General features: G+C 34.1%; 1 protein-coding gene across 1 annotated transcript in view; it reads right to left on the reverse strand.

Moving 5' to 3' along the window:
- Window positions 1–9,606, reverse strand: part of LOC107714920 (von Willebrand factor A domain-containing protein 5B1-like) — a 40,894-nt gene that overhangs the window by 4,349 nt on the left and 26,939 nt on the right. The window contains exons 14-18 of the mRNA XM_016520919.1: window positions 4,703–4,892; window positions 2,098–2,388; window positions 1,881–2,018; window positions 1,599–1,730; window positions 178–246 (exon numbers count right to left, since the gene is read on the reverse strand). Coding sequence (XP_016376405.1) covers window positions 178–246; window positions 1,599–1,730; window positions 1,881–2,018; window positions 2,098–2,388; window positions 4,703–4,892 — 820 coding nt within the window. The remainder of the gene's footprint in view (window positions 1–177; window positions 247–1,598; window positions 1,731–1,880; window positions 2,019–2,097; window positions 2,389–4,702; window positions 4,893–9,606) is intronic.

Consider the following 9,606-nt stretch of genomic DNA (forward strand, 5'->3'; position numbering starts at 1 on the left):
TGAGGGACCTTATATATGAATGCTTAGATAGGTGTCGTATTCCCATAGGTTGATGGGGATCAGCTGAGAGTCAGCTGATGCGAGCTTGACTAACGTGACCTGCCAGAACTAACGCTACGCTTGATGACTATAATAACCGAAGTAACCAAGTGAATGCAGACAGTTAGAGAAAAGTACCTTCAGAAGAGCTACATCGTTCCCAGCTGGAGGATGAGGGTGTTTTGCAGGGGGCTTGGGATGAATCGTCTACATACATAGAGCAAAGAAGCGTTTTAGGGTGCAGACACAAGTCCTTTTGACATCAGTTTGGAATGAAAGCAGTTATCTGAACTAGCATTAAGGAATCACATCCAAGTGCGTTTGTAAATGGGTCTGTGCTGATGATAGTTTATGTGCACTCAAGAAGATTTTATAATAACATGCACATTTGTTTGTTCATAGCATCCCTGCTGGAGATTTTAGTAAAAGTAGTTTTCTATATATTTAACATTTTAAAATGTAAATTATTCCTGTGATGTAAAGCTGATTTTTCAGCATCATTATGCCAGTCTTCAGAAATCATTCTAATATTTTGATTTGGTGCTCAAGAAACATTTCTTATTATCAATGTTGAAAACAGTTGTGCTGCTTCATATTTTTCTGTAAACTGTGATGCATTTTACATTTGTCAAAAGAACAGCATTTATTTGTAATATAAATATTTTGTAACATTATAAATGTCTTTACTGTCACTTTTGACCAATTTAATAGATTTACGGAATAAAAATATTAATTTATTTTTAAAAAATGTATACTGACCCCAGACTTATGAGCAGTATAGTGTATATTTTGACCAACCTTTCATCAAATTGATATTTTATTGTCAGAATACTCTGACAACACATATATATTTTTGTGTTAAAGTTTTGTGGGTGTTTTTGGTTCGGTTTTATGAGGCTACTGGACCTCTGGTGAAGATTTGATAGTTTGTCAGTGAGGACTGTACACAAAATAGTATGTGAAACTGTTCAAAATTCCCCAAAATTGTATACATATTTGACTGTAAGCCAAGTTATCCCAAATTTATGTTTTTGAGTATTTTTGTATTTAACCAGTGGCACTGTCAATGAACTGCTTGGGTGCCAACTTTCATTGCCACCCAATGCACTCAATAGACCAAAGCATTGGAAAATAAATCTCACTTCCTATTTGGCATCCTCACCATCAAATATGTTAATGCATTAAGCAGTTTCATATATCAGAAGTCTTTAGTTTCAAGATTGTCTGACTCAAAGTCTAACGACTGGTTGTTAGTTTTTAAGGCAAAATGTGAACGTTGACCTGTTGGTGGCACTAGAGAGTTTAAAATTGGGTATGATAAAAGTTGATACTCTCCTCAATAAATGTACCAAATTTCACCAAAAATGAAACTTTTTACCAAATGTTTCTAGGGATTGCCATAGACTCACAGCCAGAAGAAATGAAAGAATAAGAAATGAAATTAAACCAAGCTTTAGTCTCTTTCATGCAATATAAAAATCAAGTCTTTTATGATCCATCCATTTTTTACTCCACACTTGTAAACAAGCCAATTGTCAGTACTTTGTCATCAATCTTACTGTAGCATAACGCTGCATCTTCTTGCCCAGGCAAACCTCCTGACTGCGAGCGACCCAGACCCACAGAGTAACCACGGTTCTTCCTGCTGCCGGAACGAGAACTGCAGTGCGAACTTCGTTTATGATCCTCCCCTGGAGATAAACAAATACACAAGGAGTCATTACAATAATCTAATTGTGTAACTCCTCCTTGATTTCTTCTTCCTGAGAAGAGTGTCTTTTGACGTAATGATTGCAACTGCCAGGCCTTGTGAGCTCAGATGAATTAGAAGAATGACCTACCGGGATGGCTGTACTCAATGCAAGTGGGTAAATATTCATTGCTGTCCAGATCGATAGGTACAAACGCTGTGTATTTGCTCAAGATGTTGCAGGCTTTGCTCGTGTGGATGGCGTAAAGCTGGTACCTTCTCCCAGAACCTACAAGAAATGACATAGAGGGATTTGGTCAGATATTCAAGCAAGTTGGATGTTTTAATATTTGGTAATTCGACCTTACCATGCTCAATCTCACACTCTTTATCCACCATGTGTTCAAAGTCTTGAATAATGGAGCGTCCCGCCAGGTGATGGAAGGTTTCGTTCCACAGGTCCTCGTGAACTTTCTCCTCCCGCTCTCGGCCTTTCAGGTAAGGCTGGATGTCAAAGGCCACCTCCCATCTCATGGGCTTCCCACACAGCAGTCCTGATATGACCGCTTTGCAATCTCCCTTTCCGTGACTGGCCTTGAATTCTGGCGCGTGAGGATCCTGGGGCGTTTCGACTTCGCAAAGCTGATGCGTGTAGCCATCTGTTCGAAAACACAGAAGATAAACATAATATTCAGAGTATTAACAGATGCTTTTCCTGCTGAAAACATCAGAAACCAGTTGGCTGAGTGTATAATGACAAGATAAAATGGCAAAAGTTAGATTTTTTTTTAAAAAGATTTATTTTTGGCGTTTTATGCCTTTTATTTAGATAGGACAGTAGGTCGACAGGAAGCGAAGTGGGTGAGAGAGAGAGGGGGGTGGGATCGGGAAAGGTCCACAAGCCTGGACTCGAACTCGGGACGCCCGAAGCGCAAAGGCGCTATATGTCGGCACGCTGCCCACGAGGCCATCGGCGCCGACAAAAGTTTGATATTTTTTAGATCAACTAGTTGTTGGGTTGCTTAAAGGAACCCTGTATAACTAAGGTACAACAGATTTTGTTGAGATGGCATTTTTAGGATATGTTCATGCTTTAAAAACAGCTAGAGGAGGATAAAAAGCCTTAAATGAATAGTTCACCCAAAAATGACAATTCCGCATTACTCACCCTCATGTTGTTCCAAACCCGTAAAACCTTCGTTCATCGTCGGAACACAAATTAAGATATTTTCGATGAAATCCAAGAGCTTTCTGACCCTGCATAGACAGCAACACAACTACCACGTTCAAGGCCCAGAAAGGTAGTAAGGACATCGTTAAAATAGTCCATGTGACATCAGTGGTTCAACCTTAATTTTATGAAGCTGTGAGGATACTTTTTCACAAACCTTAATCTTGATCCTTGAACATGGTAGTTCTGGGTCAGAAAGCTCTCGGATTTCATCAAAAATATCTTAATTTGTGTTCCGAAAATGAAGGAAGTTCTTACGGTGAGGCTGTCTTAAAAATGCAACTCTCATGGTGCCGAAAAACAGTGAGATGTCTGAATCTGAGAACATGTAGCTGTTTAATATAGTAACTGACAGGCAATTAAGTTGAATATCTTTTTTATTGCACAAAACTATTAGCTGATAGACGCCATAAAAACTGAGACCTACGGATTATGAATAATGACAGGAAAATTGCTCACAGCAGGCGATTTGAAGTCTGACAGACTTGAAATTTATTGTTGAATACTGTGGATTGTTACATAAGCTGTGTTTTGAAGGCAGTGCTTTAAAAGTTATGAATTGAGAGACTTTATAGTACATTAAACACCAGTATTAAATCAATAACAGATCTGCTCATCTAAAACCATATATAAATTTATCGGCAACTCATATCATCTTACAGTGCAGTACCATTCAAAAGATTGGGGTCAGTATGATTTTTTTTTATATATATATATATTTATTCAGTAAGGACACATTTAACTAATCAAAAATGACAGTTAAGTAATTTACATGTCACAAAAGATTTCAAATAAATGCTGTTCTTTTGAACTTTGTATTCACCAAATAACCCTGAAAAAAATGTATCACAGTTTAGCACAACTGTTGTGATAAGAAATACTGATAATAAGAAAAAATGTTTCTTGAGCATCAGATCAGCAAATTAGAATGATTTCTGAAGGATCGTGTGACACTGAAGAAAGATGGGAAAATTCAGCTTTGCTTGCATCACAGGAATAAATTACATTTTAAAATATATAAAAACTGAAAACAGGTATTTTAAAAAGTAACACCATTTTTACAAAACGTTACTGTATTTTTAATCAAATAAATGCAGCCTCAATGAACAAAATGGACAAAACATTTTTCAAAAACATTTGAACTATTCTAAGATATCTATCAAATTATCTTGCCCACCTTTTTTGACCATTGAATTTCTTTGATTTTTCCATCGATCTTTCCAGTCGAATTAAAAAATTTAAAAATTCCAAACTAAAAATTGCTTTATAGAGATTTCCGGAAAAGTCCATGCATATACCAGGTTTGAATACATGGAGTTTAAACTTTTGTAAAGTGTACAAATGTCAGTACGACCTTCAATAGACAGACTGATATTATCACCGCTGGCTTATGGAGTTTTTACTCCTCACAACACTCAACAAAGAGTGATATCCAGCTGATGAAAAATGTTTAGAGCAGTAAGAAATCAGAAAAATTCATATTCACTACTGAACTTTATTTATTTTTTATATAAAGATTTTACAACTACAACTGATTAGCAGATTAAGGAGTGGTTTCTCAGTCAGCGCTCAGTGTATAACGTTAAGTGCCTCTATGACCCCCACTGTGCAGCTGATTATGGGTATTTAAATTACAGTGTTAAAAGCCGGCTTAACTCTGAGCCCAAGCAGCGCTAAGATTATTATGCATCAGAAATTGATGTCTTTGTTCTCATACTTAAGGACTGTAGTGAAAGACCAACCTGCATCGCCGGTGCTGCCTAAAGAAGGGCTGTCAGTTGAAGACCTGGAGCCGTCTTCCACGACTGGGCCGGGATGGGTCTGATCCACCTTGGACTCCCCCTGGAGACCCTCTGGTTGCTGCGCTGGAGGTTTGTGAGCAGTTATGGGACGTCCTCTTGAGGATGTGGCACACAGGCTGGCCAACTGTGGCTGATGGAGAAATGAGTAACAGTTCATTAGTCCTTTTGCTCACTCTGCGATGCCCTGTACTTGAATTACCTAGTCCAAAATGGCACATTTGATGTAGACGTTTATCTTCTAATATTGAATATTTAATTGTTTTTGCAATTTTTAAAAAATGCATTTGAATTTATTTTTAAGATTTAGATCATCATCTAGCAATAACTCAGGCACAGTTATAGATTATGGCAAATATTTAATCTTCTAAGAGCACTCAAATGTCTCTTGAAACTTGCTTTCCCTTTAAGAGAGCTGTGTGTATTTGTGCATAAAAATGCAGTAAGTTCATTTATTGGGAAAAAAGTACAACAATACAAGACAAATAGAAAATAGGTTTATAATATCAAACATTTATCACTCATAACATAATTATAAATATAGGCATATTAAATATTATGCTATATATTTTGAATGATTTAATATGCCTAATTTGCCTATATTTAAAATGATTTAAAAATAAAACTATAAACTTAAGTTCACTATAATATTAAAATACAAATGTTATTTTAATGTTAACATTTAAATGATATTTAAAAAACAAATAAATAAATCGATTCAAATATTAAAATGTAAATGTTATTATTTAAATATGTTAACATTTAAATAATACTTAATATTGGAATAATTAAGATTTTTTTCAATGTTTTTGAAAGAAGTCTCTTGCTCTGCAAGGTTGAATTTATTTGATAAAAATACAGTAAAACAGTATTATTTTGAAATATTACTACAATTTTAAAGTTTAATATTTACTATTTTAATATATTTTAAAATGTAATCTATTTTTAAAAATCATTGTTTCAGTCTTCAGTGTCACATGATTCTTCAGAAATAAAAAAATTAATAAAATAAAATAAATATTATTCCAAACTTTTGACTAGTAGTTAATATTTTGAAACATTACTGAAAAAATATATTTAAAAATAATTACATTAATTAAAAAAATAAATATATATGAAAAATAAAAATAAAATATTATAAATAAAATATATAAATAAAATAAAAATGAACTTACAAATTAATAATATTTTTTATATATTATATTATTATATATGATTATTATAGTTATGTTATTATATTAATATTATTATTTTGACTTTTGAATTTTTTGACAGTTTAACTCATTAGTACGATATGAAGCACACTTGTAGATAACCTGACAAAATATTTTACCCATCAACGTATTGGACATGGCATTAGGACAGTTATAAATGTTCATTGCTTGTTTCCTGAACTAAAGAAAAATCACAGTCCAACAGTAATGGCACTAATGCTAACAAGTCTGAATGTGTTTCTATGCCTGTACATATCGTGCAGGATTCCTATTGTACTTTCCAGCATGAAAGCAACATGAATGGAAATCTAATTTATTCCACCTCATGTAGAGGGAGTTTATGAACACAATGATTCTTTGAGTCGGCGTAACCATGCCAGCTCCTACAGCCATGGCTCTCTGTTCACTTGGGTCTAATGGCAATTTGGTTAATGAAAAATTGATGCCTAATAAGGACCATTAAAGTCATTATTGCATGCATTGAGGGGAAATCAAGGACTCTTTGTTATTGCTGTAGCTAATCTGTAATATTTCTCACTCCCTTTTTGATAAGATTTCCACGGGCAATTGCTTGCAGTGCAGAGTGTCACCCGGACTATTGATATCTTCTCTCCTTTCAAAGAGCGTGACACTGGAAATTTTATTGTGGCCATCAAGGATTTTGTCACAGTTGTCATAGAACTAATTGTACCCTAGAAGATGAACGCAAGTGTCTGGATGTCCAATATGTCTCTTGGCAGGGTGTCAGCAATGCGGAAGTATCACTGAACTCATTGAATTTGAGAAACAATATCATGAAATAGGAGTGATAAATACAGGACGTGTCATTATTTTGTCAGCCAGTATGCTGAGGAATGAGCAATTACTCAAAAAATTACTTTAAAAAATCATATTAAATAATATTTAAATAACAATTTTTAAATAACAATTTTTTAGATTATTTAAATATGTTAATTTTTAAATGATAGTATTTGGATACTAAATAATAATATTTTATTAATTTATTATATTTTGAAGACCAGTTTAACTCAAGTGGCACATGAAGCACATTTTTAGGTAACCTGATAAAAATGTTACAGGGAACTAAAATGTTGAGGATTACTAACATGAAAACATATTGCTTGTTAAATAATATTTAAATACATATTTAAATGTTTATATCATTTAAATATGTTAATATTTAAATACATATTTAATTGTTTGTATTATTTAAATCAAATTATACTATGCTACTATCAACATGGAAAAAGTACTGCTTTATATAATTTATATAATAATATACTGCTTTATATAATAATATAATTTAAATATGCCAATATTCAGAATATTATAATACTACTACCAACATGGAACAAAGTATTGGTTATTAAATGATATTTTAAAAATTAATATTTTGTTTATATAAATTGTTTATATTATTTAAATATGCTCATATTTATATAATACTATTTAAATAATAAATAAAAATAACAATAAACCCAGTTTAATTAATTTTACCACATAAAGCACATTTTTAGGTAACCTGACAAGGCAACCCAAAATGTTGAGGAATGCGACAACTAACATGAAAACATTGCTAATTTATTAATATTTAAATTAAATAAATCACTTTCACAGACTTTTACATTAACTGTTCCCTCCTGATGAAATGACCTGACCAACTCAATCCGAGCAGCTGAGTCCTTACCCATCTTCAAGAATCGGCTAAAAACACATCTCTTCCATCTTTATTTGACCCTCTAACTCTAGCACTCTCTATTCTAATTCTATTCTTAAAAAAAAATTTTTTGCCCCTTTTAGACTTGCACTCTATTCATTTACTGCTTGTTTTCTTTAAAAAAAAACTATCAGTCTCTATTCTTTTTGTATTCTATTTGTTTTTTTTATTATGAAATTAACAAAAAACAAAAAAGGCCTCTAACACTAGCTTGCTCTATTCTTTTTCTATTGTATCTGTTTTCTTTTTATTTATTACATAATTAAAAAAAAAAAAAACCTTGCTATGTGTACTGCAATAAGCTAACTGAGACTTGTTATAGCACTTGCGTATCGTTGCTCTTTTGTTGATTTTGATTGCTTCCATTGTCCTCATTTGTGAGTCGCTTTGGATAAAAGCGTCTGCTAAATGACTAAATGTAAATGTAAATAAATACTTAATTGTTTCAATTATTTAAATATGTTAAAATATGTTATTATTAGGACTGGAAATTTAACGCGTTAATTAGTTGAATTAATTACGGTGAAAAATAAAGTGTTAAAACTACTAATGCATTTAACGCACTTGCCCCACCCCGACATTTCGTACAGCTGATTGACAAATATGAGGCAGGACAACAACTCACTGCGTGATGGAGCCTAGAGAACGTAGTTAGAATGTCCCTAAAATTCAAGATATGGTGCAAAAATGCCCGTTTGAGTTTTTGTCTCATGTTTACAGCAATATCACACGAGCAATAAGTGCAATATCACACGAGTGCAAATGTGATACTGATCTTATACAACAGTTCAATAAATAAGAACTTAATATTGTGTTATTTTAGACGCATGTTGTCTGTTTTGCTCAATTTTGCCAACGAAAATATAAAGACAAAGCAGAACTGTTCGTCTCCGAGCAACACGCAGCTGCATTTCATTTCTTATTCCACGTTTTGAACGAATTGGGTGAATCATTAGGCTCGTTGGATTTGAAGTGGCGCTGCACAGATCAATCGGTTTATGACATCAAAGTACCGCGAGAGCGATTCAAAGGCCCTGTCCCAAATGGAACACTTCATGTGCACTTTCGGTCTTGCGGACTTCGGCATTACGTCACGAAAGTGCGGACTCAGAGGAAGACCGCAAGGGTTTAGAGTGCCATTTGGGACAGGGCCAAAAGCATGCAGAGTTGTCTGCTCTCTAATCGCTCTCGCGATACTTTGATGTCACACACCGATCGATCTGATGGTGATGATCCGCTTCAAGTCGAACAAGCCTAATGATTCAATGGACCATTCATAAAGAGAACCATTTACTACACTCCTGAATGACTGTGTGTTCCAAACGGGACATATCGCCCTCTGAAGGGCACTTCGGAGTGAAAACAATCATGGCCTCCATATTGAAGGGTCGTTCCAAACCGAAGTGCTCAAAACTGGCCACTTCAAAGGGCCCTTCGGAATGAAGGATTTCGAAGGGTACAACTGATGGACACTTCGGAAGGGCATAAGGATGAGCCCTTCCGAATGGAATGCAGGGTGAATCAGCCATTTGAACGAATCAAATGAATGAATAAATGACTCGATGACTTAATCATTAAGACATTTACCACCACCTACAGGCAGTTTTAGTTTATTATTTAGAGTATCATTTCACTAAGGAAATAATTTCATATTTCCATAATAATAATAATAATAAATTATTAAAAGTATAGTTCACCCACCCAAAAATTTTGTCATCATTTACTCACCCTCATGGTCCAAAAGAATAAACCCAATTAAACTCATGTTACATTTTACATTTTATAACTCAAGCACATTGTAGGTAACCTGACAAAAATATTACAGGTTGGCCACCAAAAATCACCCAAATCAATCCGAGCAGCTGAGTCCTTAACCATCTTCAAGAAACGACTAAAAACACATCTGTTCCACCTTT

The sequence above is a fragment of the Sinocyclocheilus rhinocerous genome, unplaced genomic scaffold, assembly GCF_001515625.1.
Source record: "Sinocyclocheilus rhinocerous isolate Xijiao unplaced genomic scaffold, SAMN03320098_v1.1 scaffold28, whole genome shotgun sequence".
Lineage (NCBI taxonomy): Eukaryota > Metazoa > Chordata > Actinopteri > Cypriniformes > Cyprinidae > Sinocyclocheilus > Sinocyclocheilus rhinocerous.